The sequence below is a fragment of the Lacerta agilis genome, chromosome 10 (genome assembly GCF_009819535.1).
Source record: "Lacerta agilis isolate rLacAgi1 chromosome 10, rLacAgi1.pri, whole genome shotgun sequence".
Taxonomy (NCBI): domain Eukaryota; kingdom Metazoa; phylum Chordata; class Lepidosauria; order Squamata; family Lacertidae; genus Lacerta; species Lacerta agilis.
In genome coordinates this window covers 18507070-18520909 of record NC_046321.1, presented here as the reverse complement: position 1 = coordinate 18520909, position 13840 = coordinate 18507070, and the positions used below count along the sequence as shown (strand labels likewise).

Below are 13840 nucleotides of genomic sequence, written 5' to 3'. Positions count from 1 at the left end.
TGGGGGTGTGTAAGGAAGACCGCCACCCCTGAAATAAACCACTAAGGACCCAGTGTGTTCAGTGTTCATCTGAATTAGATCATACCACATGTGGAAAGGCAGATCTAAAACAGTACAGGAGATATCTTTTTTACCAGTAGTATGAACGTGCAGATTTACAGCGCAATATTTGCATCCTTGCTAACGGATAAAGATACTGAAAATACTAAGGAAGAAAGTATTATGCTAGTTGTTGGAACTTCGGGTGGTGCTTTTAATAGCTAGCCCATGTGCATCGGTTAGCAACTGTTTCTCATGAGAGCATTAAGAACCGGAAGGTCATAGTTCTTACTTATTTCTGTCCCCAGTATTTTCTAAGCTAAACTGCGCACACTAAACTGCGCACACTCCAATTATCCTGGCTTAACTCCAGCCCCACCTATTGACTTCCAAGCATTAGACTCCTCAGCATGTTCTGTGTCTGCTATCTTTTCTTAATGTTTTTCTTTGCTTACACACCTTCCTCTTTCTCCTCAACAGGTTTACTTGCTAGGTGGGATTCCCAAGCTGCTAGAGCTTCTGAGTGTGCCGAATGAGGATGTGCAGAGGGCAGCGTGTGGCGCTTTGAGAAACCTGGTCTTTGAAGACAATGACAATAAGCTGGAAGTGTCAGAGCGGAAAGGGATCACAACCCTGCTGAGATTATTACGGCAAACCAGAGATGTGGAGACTAAAAAGCAAATTACAGGTAATTAAAACAGCACTGATGCATTGGAGTGCCACCTTCAAAATGCACAGACCTTTTGTTAACAAATGCTCTTGATTGTTAGAGACACCCAAAGTCTAAATGCGATGCTATGCTTAGTTTGGGGGAGGGGGTTCCCAGTATTTTTATATACATGTGGAAGCATCGTCCACAACCTGTAAGCACATCAGTTGCACATCACAGTAAGACAGACTGTGGTTTTCCAGGACTGCACAAGCTTCAAAAAAGGGTTAGGATTGGCTGCATCTCATGGTTGGTGAAGAGAAAGGTTAACCAAGAGTCTGGCTTTGCATGACACACTACATATAATCTTGGGTTTGCTCAGCGCATGGCAAGACTAAAAAAACATAGGGGAGGATATGTGTATGATATTCCTCTCCAGGAGCCTGAATGTTCACTCCATCGCAGTAAGCCAAAGCTGGCCACTTCATTCTGCAGGTGGCGAAGGGGCTGCACATTTTGTGTGTTCTTCAGGAGTGAGGACTCCCTTAACTTAGAAAGCCAGCATGTCAGGGTGAAAGGTAGCTCCACCACCCAATTCTGCTGATTATATTTAAAGAGAGGCAATTAGGTGAAAAGTACTATGGGATTACAATATTGTGAATGTTACAATTTTCTAAGGGATTGTTTCTGAGATTGGGACAAAATGTTGGAAAAGGTACAGCTTTGCCTTCATTTATACCAACTTGTGGATTAACTTCCAGTGTTCCAGGAAGCTGTGAGTTGTTCTTAAGCTGATTCAAGGATTGCTGCCTGATGTTCTTAATCCATCAATTGCAGATGATTAAATAGCAGCCTGTTACTGTGTAATAGTGTAACGGCATTGCACATGATAACAGAGAGTGGAAAGGGTTGGGAAAGAAACAAGCCAGAATTTCCCACTCTCTGAAATGCTGACAGCCCCTCTCCAGATTAATCACCACAAATTAGGCTGTTGGGGCTGTGGAAGGGCGGGGGTGAAGAGTCTTCAGAGAAGTTGATAATGTTAACCTCTGGTAACACCTCTGCTGATTTTGTAGCTAGCATGTCACTGCTCAGGAATGTTTGTGGAGTCTGGCAGCACCTGATATAGCTCTCAGTAGGAGTTGTCGAAATCTCTGGTGGGAGGATGGGTGCCTCTTTCTTGGTGCTTTTTTTTTTTTGGAGGTTTGGTTTTTTTTGAGAAGCCAGCATGAAAAACCTGCAGAATGTCTTGCAGATGTCAGCAGAAATTCCCTGTGATGGTGGGAGGGATAAGGTCTGCTTTTCGTAGCTAGACTTCATTTTTAAGTACCGAGGCGTCTTAGATCTTTCCAGGTGCAAGGCTTGCTTTAATCTCAAGGTTGTATTGCTCTTTCCTTCCCGGAGCTGTGAGCTCCACCTGTCAGAGATAACAGAAGTCCTATTGTTAAAAGCCACGAGGATAAAATATTAGAAAAGTCCTGCTGGAACAGCCAAAAGACCTGCTTAGTCAAGGATCTAGTTTCCTACAGTGGCGAACCGGGTACTACAGGGAACCCTACAAGGAGGGCTTAAAGGCAACATCCCTCTGTTGCGCCTGTTCCCAACGCCTGGCAGCTTGCCACTCAGCTGAAGGCTCCATATAGCCAGCATGCCTAATGGCCCGTGGCCTGTTTTGCATGTCACAGCAAGATGCTGGCTCCCAGAGAGGAACTTGCACGTGTTTCACTCCTCCCTGGGCTTGTCAGGTCAAAGCCAGAGGGCAACTAAGCAAAGGGTTTGTCTTGGCATGTAATCTGAACCTGGGATACATCTCCTTAACTGTGACCTGTAACCATAAGGCAAACCTTAACTACAGATTGCGGTTAAGGAGAAAAGACTTCAACCACAACTGCACAAAAACCCTATGCCGAACCTTGGCTTAGGTGCAGTGCTGCCCTGACCTAAAAAGCCTAGGGATGATTTATGACCCCGGTCACAAGATGACTCTGGGGTTGTGGCACTCATCTCGCTTTACTGGCCAAGGGAGCCGGCGTACAGCTTCCGGGTCATGTGGCCAGCATGACTAAGCCGCTTCTGGCGAACCAGATCAGCGCACGGAAACATCGTTTACCTTCCCGCCGGAGCGATACCTATTTATCTACTTGCTCTTTGACGTGCTTTTGAACTGCTAGGTTGGCAAGGAGTAGGGACCGAGCAACAGGAGCTCACCCTGCCGTGGGGATTCGAACCGCCCACCTTCCGATCGGCAAGCCCTTATGAACTTGCCTAATCACCCTTGAAAGCCATCTAACCTCCAATCTTATCAAGAGTTGTTTAGTCAGTCCGGCTCTTGTTTTGTCCCACTAAGCAAAAGTAAACTAAGGTGAAATCCTCTTGCATGCATTGGCTTTGTCTTCCCAGCATTCGTCTGCTGCCAGGGAGGGAAGAGTTTCCCTCCTATTTGCTCAACCATTGAACATGAAAACATGTGTAAACAGTGGCTCATGAAACTGTAGAGTTGGAAAGGACCACGAGAGTCCAGCCCCCTGCAATGCAGGAATCTTTTGCCCAACGTGGGTTCAAACCCACAGCCCTGTGATTAAGAGTCTCATGCTCTAGAAACTGAGCTATGCAAGGAGCTAACAGCTTTGCCCACAATTCAAAGGCCTTTAAGGCCGCAATCCTGAACATGCTAAGGAGTATTTCACCCTGCTGGTGAAGGGCAGGTAATACATTTAGTAGTTGTTGTTAATACAGTAATAATAATGTGTACTTTGTCACTCTGATCAGTAGCCAAGGAGTAGGGCTGGCAGAGATGGGTGCCATGGTAAAGGAGAGGGGTGTCCATTGTCCTCTGTAATCCCTTTCCCTGTCCCACAAGAAGAAGCAGAATAAATTATACAAAATGAGGAAATTATGCAAATCTGCATGGTTTTACTTATTCAGATCAGGTCCTGGTGCACATTCTAAGCAATAGAATTTTGTTTTTGTTTTCTTAAACACTGTTTCATGAGCACAACCGTGGCTTCATAAGTCCAAGGGAAATTCTCAAATATATGCAGTACGTGGAAGTTTCTTTCTCTTCCATCGCTTAGCTGCCAGGACTACTAAAGCGCCTTTCTCAAGGTCATACAGAAAGTCATGAAGCTGTAGCTCCAAGAAACTGGCTTCGTTTCCCATTCCATCAGCAGCAAATGCTTTGCTGGGGTTGAAAGGCACTTGGAAGAGGAGCTACGAGCGAGCGAGCGAGTGCCAGGGCTGATAGGAACCAAAGCTTTCTTTATTATGGGGTAATCTTGGTAGCGACGGAGAGCGGCGAAGCCGAGGCAGCCAAAACAAGCTTTTGAAGGGGAGCCAGCCAAGCCTTCGGGGAGTGTCTAACCTCTTGATCTTGTCTCATACTGCATACATCTGAGAAATGGAAGAACATTCCTTCTGCGAGGAGGATTATAGCACAGACAGACAGACCTGTCGTGAAATAAAACATGCATATGAAAGGCAGCCACACCCATCTTGTTCTAAGTCCCTTACCATGGAAAGTCCCAGGGGGTATGGAAGTCACATGCATGCGGTGCAGCTATGTCCCAGTGGCCTGGTTCTACAAGCACCTATCCCTGCAGGATTTCCTTTAACTCATGTGCCCATCAGAGTACAGTTAAGTAAGCTAGTTCATCGACTTCGTCTTTCTGACTTCTTTTTGCCATTTTGATCCATCCCACTGTTCTCCACGTCAGGCAATGCTGGTAATAATACACAACTTAACACTTAACAGTGGTTTAAGACAGGGATGGGGAATCCGTTGCTGGACTCCAGCTCCCATCAGCCCCAGCCACCATGGACAGGAATGATGGGAGTCATAGTCCGACAACATATCAAAAGCCACAGATCCCCCACCCCTGCTATCTGAATAGAGCTGCCAACTTTTTAATCTGTCCCTACGTCTGGGCTTTAGACAGCAGCCACGATAGGCAAGAATTAGCCAGTGAAGTCACTTAGTACCTCCACACTTTGAAGAGCTTCAGCTGCTGCTTCCTACATATCATGCCAGAGTTTGCAGGGGCACTCTAGTTGTGGAAGTGAGATTTAACCAGGGTCTTTCTTATTCATAGCTCACTCCCTTAACCATTGCACTGCACTAGTTCCTGGCATTTGCTTTTAAGTCAGGAGTGGGAAACCTTTGAACCTTCCAAATGTTGTTGGACTCCCAACATCCCAGCTACCATGGGCAGTGGTCGGAGATGATGAGAGTTGTAGTAGTCCAACATCTGGAATGCCACATGTTCCCAACTCTTTATTACCTTTCTTGGCTCCTACTCTGTAATACTTCTCAAGTATGCACTGTGCTTAGCTCATTCAAGGTTCCCATATGTATTTTCTGATAGGGTTCCTGTGAAATAACTGCTGGACATGGCAGATAGGGGAATGGGAGGCCTTCCAGTTTAAATCAGTCATATTTTAGTCTAACAAATAGTGAGTTGCTCAGTCAACCACTGAGATGTATGATTAATCCACAATTTGAATCTTTTTCTCTCATGTCCAGCCCCAAAATTCTATCCACCCCAACACATTCGCCATAACACTACCTTCAATGGGGTTTATTTACCTTGTTTCTTAGCTTCTGCTGCCATAACATGCACAGGTGTGGCAATAATGCCAAAGTTGTGCATACTGCTATTCCACCTCCCCCACTGAGATGACAATGCAATCGCTGTATCTGCATATTACAAAAGGGCGATTATCCATGAGCCCCAAGGGTCAGAGGAGAAGTTTGGTGCTGAGATTGAAATGCCATCTGCCTTGAGCTAAGAGTTTAAGAGATGTGTTTTGAAATCCAGAGCAGTTAACTGAACAAACAATAGTTCTCTTTGTAGAGGGGAGCCACTGTGCGTGTGATATATTGCCAGGTGATACTTGCAAAATCTGTTTCCAAAAACAAAAAACAAAAAAGCACTGCTGCTAAATCTCATGCGGTCACATTTTTTAAAATGTGCAGATCTCCAAATCAGATCCACGTTTCCTTTTCTCCTTGACATCCAACACCATGAAAGCACCAGGTTGCTTTCAGAAAGTTTTGACAACCTGGTAGATCCATGACCAGATTGTCAAAGAAGCTCTTCATGCAATTGGAGCTTGGCTTAGTTTTATCAAAGAGCCAGGGAAATGCCTGCCACGACCAGATGAAGTCCTGTGAATGGAGAGCCAATGTTGTTTTCCCATTCCCTATGCTTTTTGTAGGTTTGCTTTGGAATCTCTCCTCCAATGACCAGCTGAAGATCTTGCTGATCCGAGAAGCCCTGCAGCCATTGACAGAAACTGTTCTCATCCCTTACTCCGGCTGGCCAGATAGAGATTATACAAAATCAAGCATTGTACCTGACCCAGATATCTTCTACAACGCTACAGGATGCCTGAGGTAAGCTGGGTGCAGGGGGAAGGGCCTGTCGCTCAGGGGGCAGAAGGTCCCAGGTTCAATCTCCAGGCAAGACTCGAGATGTCCTGAACTCAAGAGCCACTGCTAGTCAATGTAGACCAGGGGTGGCCAACTTCCAAGAGACTGTGATCTACTCACAGAGTTAAAAACTGGCAGTGATCTACCCCCTTTTGGGGGGTTCAGGTCAAAGTTCTTGAGCTGCTTTAGGGAGGAGGAAAGCAACACTGAGCTTTTTTTTAGGAAGGAAGGCCCTGTTTTTGGTGGTTTAGGTCAGTGTTTTTCAACCACTGTTCCGCGGCACACTAGTGTGCCACGAGATGTTGCCTGGTGTGCCATGGGAAAAATTTGTTTATTTGATTCCTATTCAAGAGAATTACTTTATATATAGTCAATATGGGCACAGAGTTAAATTTTTTAACATTTTCTAATGGTGGTGTGCCTCGTGATTTTTTTCATGAAACAAGTGTGCCTTTGCCCAAAAAAGGTTGAAAAACACTGGTTTAGGTCATTTTAGGGGTGCAGGGCAAAGATGTTGAGGGGTTTTTTTAGGGGAGACAATGTTTTTTAGCTTCTTTGGGGGAGCCACTGATCTACCGGTGATTTACCACAGACGTCCAGTGATCTACCGGTAGATCACGATCTACCTGTTGGACATGCCTGATGTAGACAATACTGAGCTAGATGGACCAATGGTCCAACTTGGTCTGGGCAGCTTCCTATGATGTCTTGTGTTTTTATTTAAACCATAGTAATTTAGTTCTTCGTTTATTTGGTGGAACAGTTCCTTCTTCTTCTTTTTGCCATCTTAGACAATCTGGAGGTTTCCCCACAAAGCACTCTAGACTCCATAGATGGTTTGATAGCAGCCTGGTTTTTCATCCTGGGCCAGGTCCCTGAAGGCTATTGGACACCCCTTGGTTGTTCTTTATGCCCAGGCAACCAAGGTCACCACAAATGGAGATGATGCAGGCAGACATGTTCGCTGGCAGGAAGCATCATTATCTGCAGCCATCAAGAGCTGCTCTGCAACAGTTTCAGCCAAACACTCAACAAACAAAAGCAGCACAGCAGAAATCCTAAGAAGTAACCCTACCCAAACAAGAAGAAAACATGTAGGCAATATTTGGTCTCATTCATTCTCCCAAAGTATCTAAAACCTGATAACTTTTAATATTGATTATAGTCAAGGCTGCGTACACACTGTGTTGCGCTAAAGTAACTCAATTTCTTTGCAGAGGAAAAACAGAAAGCTCTGACAGGAGGAGGATAATCTGTTGGGTTGCAAAGAAAAGGGGTGGGGAGAGAACATCACAAGAGATTCTGGAAAGAAGTTTTGCTCTTTTTAAATGTTTTTAGAATAAATAAGGGTTTTTTTAAGTGTGTAAAATGGCTGGATATCCCTGCAAGGGAGTGGATCCTGCTGTTTGCTACCTTATATTTTCAGATTTGTAGTTTTTTTAAAAAAAAAAAAAAAGTTAAAACTTGGAAGTGTGGCACATGTGTCCCTCTACATATTGGACTACAACACTCATCATCCCAGGCCATTAACTGTGCTTTCTGGGGCTTATGGGAGCTGGAGTCCAGCTTCTGGAGTGTCACACTCCTGGGCCTAAATTTCCTCCCTCCTGCCTTTTGATTTCCCTTTCAGCACTTCCTTGCAATTTGATCACTATGGAATCCACTACTCTTAACATTAGGCTGGGCTTAGCATGGTTTGTGCAGTCAAAAGTTCAACATGCGGGCACAGAATGTTGACTTCGCGTTTCTATTTTTCCTCAAGGAAAAGGCAAGGGCCTGCATTTCCTGCCAGGAAAAACTTTGGGAGCACTTTGGATAATCTAGCAAAAATTGTGGGTGGGTACAGAGGCCAGCCATCAGGATGTCCAGTCATCAGAGGGTAGGATTTCCATGGAAAAGGTTGTTGTGGTTTCTCAGGTCGTTGATCCTTGGTTGCACAAGGAAGCAGACAGTGTTTTCTGTTGCACACAGTTGTAGCTGAACGGATTCAGTTACATTCGCCTGGCTGTGGGAGTGCTACAAGGCCACTGATGTAATTCTGCAAAGAATAATTAACCGTGGGGGGGGGGAGAGCATAGGCTCTTCACTTTAGTAAACTGTAATAAAACAGATACATGCTTTATTTCACAATGGGTGAGTTTCGGTGTCATAAAAAGCTGGCATTCTAATTACTGTGTTGTACGGAATTAAGCTGTAAGCTTGACAGTTCTGAACCCTGCCAGTCTTGAAAAGATCTTTCCTAAACCTGCTTCTTAAACTTCACAAAGCAGGCAACTAACTACCATTTCCCTTATCCCAGGACCCTCTAAAGCACTGCTGCCTGGATATAGCTCAGTTCAGGTCTTCCAAGGGCAGAATGTCCTACAATGGGGAAATCCCTTCCTGCCTTCTCCTGATGTTTTGCTGTTGCAGAGATGAAAACATAAGGCAGGAGTGGGGGGGGTGCTTGGCCCTCCATATGTGTAAGACCATAATGGGCTCTTGAGCTCTTGAGCGGTGGATTCAGGAACACGAAGAGGCAAAAACCATGCAGGTTCAACAGGATTTATTTTGAGTTGCATATGCAAAGCAAAAGGCACAATCCAAAAGTTGGACTGAGCACTGAGAGACTGGCGCGTATTCCTTATAAAGACAATACAGAAACCGAAAATAGAAACCGAAAATTGGCTCAAGGTTCACATGTTCCCTAGGAGGGTAACCTCCCAAAGCCTCCCCAGTCTGGGAATGTGTACCTGGCGAGCTTTGAATGTACTTGGCAGGCTTCCCAGAAATATAGCACCATAAGCAACAACAGTCCCCTATTGTATGCTGAAGGTTGAACCTATTCATAAGGCATGTGTGTGTCTAATCAGCAAGAAAGCATAACTTCAGTTAACCGGCAATAATACTTATTGCATTAGATAGGAAATACAAAAGCATAAATCAATAATACCCATGCAGGGGGATGAGTCTACTAACTAGGAAATACCTTACATCTTAATGGACTGAATATAATGTTAATACAGGTGGCAGGAGCCAACTCCAGCTGCATTCCTCCCGGCTGTTCAGAAAGCGCATGCATCCCGTCCAAGGCTGAGAGCCCCCCCTTGCTCACACAACTCAGAGCTGCCCCTCTCCCAAAGACCCATAGGAACAATACACAAATATAAATCAATACATACCAATACATGTAAGGATACACAACTCCAACAAGCCTGATGCCTCCAGTATGATCAATCAACAAGACCAGCTCTTAAGCCCATTAAAGGCTAACCACAATTAATATTAACGGCACATTCCTTAAAAGGGGCTTTCCGTCCCCCTCTCTCGTGATGGTGTTTCTATGGTAACAGCCAAGGTGCTATTTCTGTATTAACAGGCCATTGTTTTAATTCCAGATCGTGCACCGTTATCTTTACCTTGAAGCTGCTGGCTAGTTTTGGCTGATTTCCCAGAAATAGTTGAAGAAGCAACATTAGGCACATTCCTTTTCCAAGGTCTCTGCCTCTAAGAGACTGTCTCTCTTAATATTACAGAAAAATACAGAAAATATATTAATGCACAAATGCTGTGAATGATACACAAATAAACAAGCTTAGAAAGCAATTAAGGCATTCATAATCAATATGGGATATTTAGCTATTTGAACTGTCCCCTTCATTCCCTCCTTTTCTCTTCAGACAACTCGGACTTCACAGTACGAGTTCGTCTGACGAATCCTCCTGAGCCAAACTGCGATACAGGGTCATTTTATGGGGATCAGTTATCCTTTGCACAGAATCAGAAATACACTTTTGGACACATTGGGCTAAACAAGGGGCCATGTAAATTGATAACAAAATAACAAACAGATATGGTCCTCGGCCATGGAGACCAACTGTGAGCCACTATCATGTAGCATCTTCTCTCCATTTATAGGGGTAGTAACATCATTAACTCTTCCGCAATGGTATGCATGTTCGTATTTAAGGCAGTCAGGTTCAATGGGATGGGTAGCAAAGGCATTTTTCCACCTTTTGCATCTATGGGGCCTGACATGCGTACCAAGCAATTTCCCTTCTGGTTCCTCCCCACAACCTACGCTCCTGTAGGTGCCTCAATAGGAAAAGAAATACCACCACCATGTAAAGTATAGTTAACATGATGCTAACATCCAGAAAACTCAGTGTATTCTCTCTTTGCGTGGTGTTCTCGTGGGGCATCATTCCTCTGCTCTCCACCTTTGGGGATCAACGTATAGGCCACACGTACCACAGGAAGATTTCCTGCTGTTGGAAGTATTCCAAGCAGCTTAACTACTGTTTCTTCCTGACCCTGGGTTCCTGGAACCCCCCACCTGAGGGAGTGACCCTTCCATTTATTGACGAGAGAAAACTGACTTGCACCGTACACACCTCCTTTCTAATTCCTGACTCAGATGGTTCTGGTATATCACTTGGCCCCTGTGGCTATAGCGATTACTGTAGAGCCATACACCTCGTGTGTGATGCCCACCTTCCGGATTAGGAGGAACGGTCTATGGACCCACTCCTGTTCCCCAGTGGCCCTATAGGCCCTGCCTTGACTGGTTGGACAAACCAATGGTAGCACTGTCCTGCTGTCCAACTGTCCTGATACCGTTCAGCTGCTGATGTTTCCCAGCTTCTTCTGCCGTGCGTAGAGGTGCCAGCTTCCCGGGTGTGGCACCAGCAGGGCTGTCGTCTCGCGGACATCGAGAAATAATCAGGAATCACTGTCCAATCTGCTTCAACTTCCTTCACACGCGGACGGTGGACCCACGGGATGGTACCGGTAACTTTCACTGCCGTTGAAATAGACAGGAGAACAGTACGCTGCCCTCGCCAGGCCTCGCAGAATGGGGCGGTATGTTGACCCACACTCGGCTCCTGGTTCGATAGCGGCAACGGTTCCACCAGCACACAAGGCGTTCTAGTCTGGGTCCACCTGTTCAAAGACAAAAATCTGAGACAGTGATTGCACATCATGCTCAATATCTATAACATTTCTTGAAACAGCTGAAACCATTTCCGTTGTCTCTTCAGCACAGGATACTTCAGCTGCTTCTTCAACTCCTGAAGTTTCTTCTCTAGCTGTAATTGCTTCTGTGGTTACTTCTTGCTGCACTGGAGCTGCACAAAGTACATCAGCACCAGCAAGTTCAATTTTTCCTGTTGATTTTTTTTTTTTTTTTTTTGCTACTAGCACCTGCTTCACTGCCTTCTGTGACAGAACTCTTTCCTTCCTCTGATAAAGCACCAGAGTCCGAGGTGAGGGTGCCTCCACCTTTGGTCTTTACTGATGCAGTTGCTACCATTCCTGTGAATTTCACTTCAGTAGCTAGCTCTATGCTTCCAACCTTTTTTTTCTTCTTCTCTTTTTTTTTTTTCTTCTTCTTCTCGGGGGATCCACAGTTGCCACACTTTTTCACAGTGTCATCCTCTGTTAACTCGGCCTTAGTGCGTTTTGATCCCAAAGTAAGCGCATCTTCCTTGTCATTCTGCAAAGATCCTTCAGTTGCAGTTACAAGCGTGACATCCTTCGGTTCATTACTTTCTGGAACATCAACTTCAACTTTCTTCCGTGCCTGCCCATCTCAAGGTATGGCTGGCATCTGCTACATCCATTTGGATGACATTCACTACCTTTTGATCAGGTGCTGAGACTTCAGCTACTCCCCTCTCCATAGATCTCGCAGTTACAGCTTGCTCTATTGATGTTTTAGGGCAGGGTCATCTTCTATTTCATTCATTGAAGGCCCCTCAATAACAACTGCATAAACATCTTGCATTTCCCTCTGCTCAGGAGCTTCAGTCCTGTCACCAATTACAGAGGCTTTATCAGAATTTACCTCAACACATGTCGCCAGGGAGTCTGAAGTATCTTCTACCTCAGAGTTGAAACCGACCTCATTCTCCACATTCTGCAGGATCTCCTTTAGTCCTGGCTGTACGGTGGCTGCGGCTTCCGCTTCCATAATTCTTCTGACTGTTCTGAAAAGATCTCCTTATGCACCTTCTCAGGAGGAAATTTCACTTCCACTATGCGCCCTCCTTCTCTGCAAAGACCTTCACAACACCAGCCTTGAGGGCTGCCTTTTCTATGGGGGCTCCTGTTTTCCTTTCCTTAAGAATAATATCACCTTCTGCTGTTCCTATAGAGGATGCCATCTTCTTTGCTTTGTGGAGTCCTCTGCCTCAACGTCTTTGCAAGAACCTCTGCTTTACTCTTTTCCTTGGCAATCTCTACCGCAGACTCTATATCCACCTTCTCTGCAAGAACTTCTGCTTCCACCTTCACATCTGGCTTCACTGTGATGGCCTCCACACAAACAGATGCATTTGATTCTTCTGCCTTTGTGAAAGGCTCCAAATTCTCCTTTAAGTCTGCTGTCCCAGCTTCCACACTCCCTGGGAGGAACTTCATTTCCACCTTTGGACACGGCCATCCGTTTCTTTTCTCCACACATGGATCTCAGTCTCTGCATTCTGCTTGTAGACCTCCACTTCCACCTTTCTTGTGGGCAAGTCTTCTTCTACCTTCTCAGCATGGAGAGGTTCAAGTTTTTCATTTACCATTGCCTTTGCCTTTGCCTTTGCTTTTCCTTTCCTCTGCCATTGCCTTTGCATTGCCTTTGCCTTTGCCTCTCCTTTGCCTTTGCCTTTGCCTTTGCCTTTGCCTTTGCCTTTGCCTTTGCCTTTGCCTTTGCCTTTGCCTTTGCCATTGCCTTTGCCTTTGCCTTTGCCTTGCCTTGCCTTGCCTTTGCCTTTGGAAATACTGGTTTCTGATTTCAACTACAACATTCTCTGTGCTTTCTGGAAGTAAGCCAAGTGCAGCATGTTCGGCCATACCTAGGTCACTGACTTCAGTTGCTGCATTCTGCACTGGAACTGCAGTTATCTTGCTCCGGATAGGTGCCTCAAACACAAAAACTTCGGCACAGGAAGGCTCAGCTTCCTTTGCTGCCCCATCGGCCGCCCTATTCCCTCGGGTCACAGGTTCCTTTTCCTCTCTGGTGCCCTTCGCAGTACCTCACGGCTATCATCTCAGGGGTCCAAACGGCTCCCAACAGTTCTGCTAGCTGGTTTCGGCGTTTCACATTGCGCCCATCTGATTTCAGCCACCAACATTCTTTCCATATAGCTTCATCCCCGTTAGTGTGAGGAAAGCATACTCAAAGTCTGTATAGATGTTTACAGTTCGTACATTGGCCAACCATAGTACTTGGGTGAGGGCCACTAATTCAGCTGTCTGAGCTGACGTTCCCGGATCCAATGGACCTGCTTCAACTGTTGCATATCTCGCTAATCTCCTCCAATTCTGAACAAAGCTGCTTTTATCGGAGAATGAAATTTAGGCTTGCAGCTTTGTAGGAGATCTCGACCCAACAAAGGGATGGGACACTCTGACATATTTAGGAATTGATGGGTCAGCGTTCGCCCCCAATCACGCATTCCATGGGTTGTAGAAAAGGTTTTACTTGACTGGTCCCTGTTGCCCCTATAACTTTGATTGACTGCATGCTGATAGCTGTAGTTGCCATTGGAACTACTGAGTTCTCCATAAAATTGACCACTTGGTTCCCTATTTACATCTGGGCCATGAGTTCAGGGGAACCCTAAAGTGAACCTGGTCCTCCCTATTGCTGGTTCTCAAAACTTTGCCAGCCCCATGAGTACTGGACCTCCTTGTCCGCTATTCCATCGGTCTGTATGATAAGAGTAGCGATTTTCACCGGTTCCTCTTCT

General features: G+C 45.5%; 1 protein-coding gene across 2 annotated transcripts in view; it reads left to right on the top strand.

The window, feature by feature from the left end:
* The window catches only part of PKP2 (plakophilin 2), a 57779-nt gene that overhangs the window by 27490 nt on the left and 16449 nt on the right, over positions 1–13840 (top strand). For both annotated transcript variants that reach the window (XM_033162109.1, XM_033162108.1), the window contains exons 5-6: positions 520–727; positions 5903–6080. In XM_033162109.1, the coding sequence (XP_033018000.1) occupies positions 520–727; positions 5903–6080 (386 nt within the window). The remainder of the gene's footprint in view (positions 1–519; positions 728–5902; positions 6081–13840) is intronic.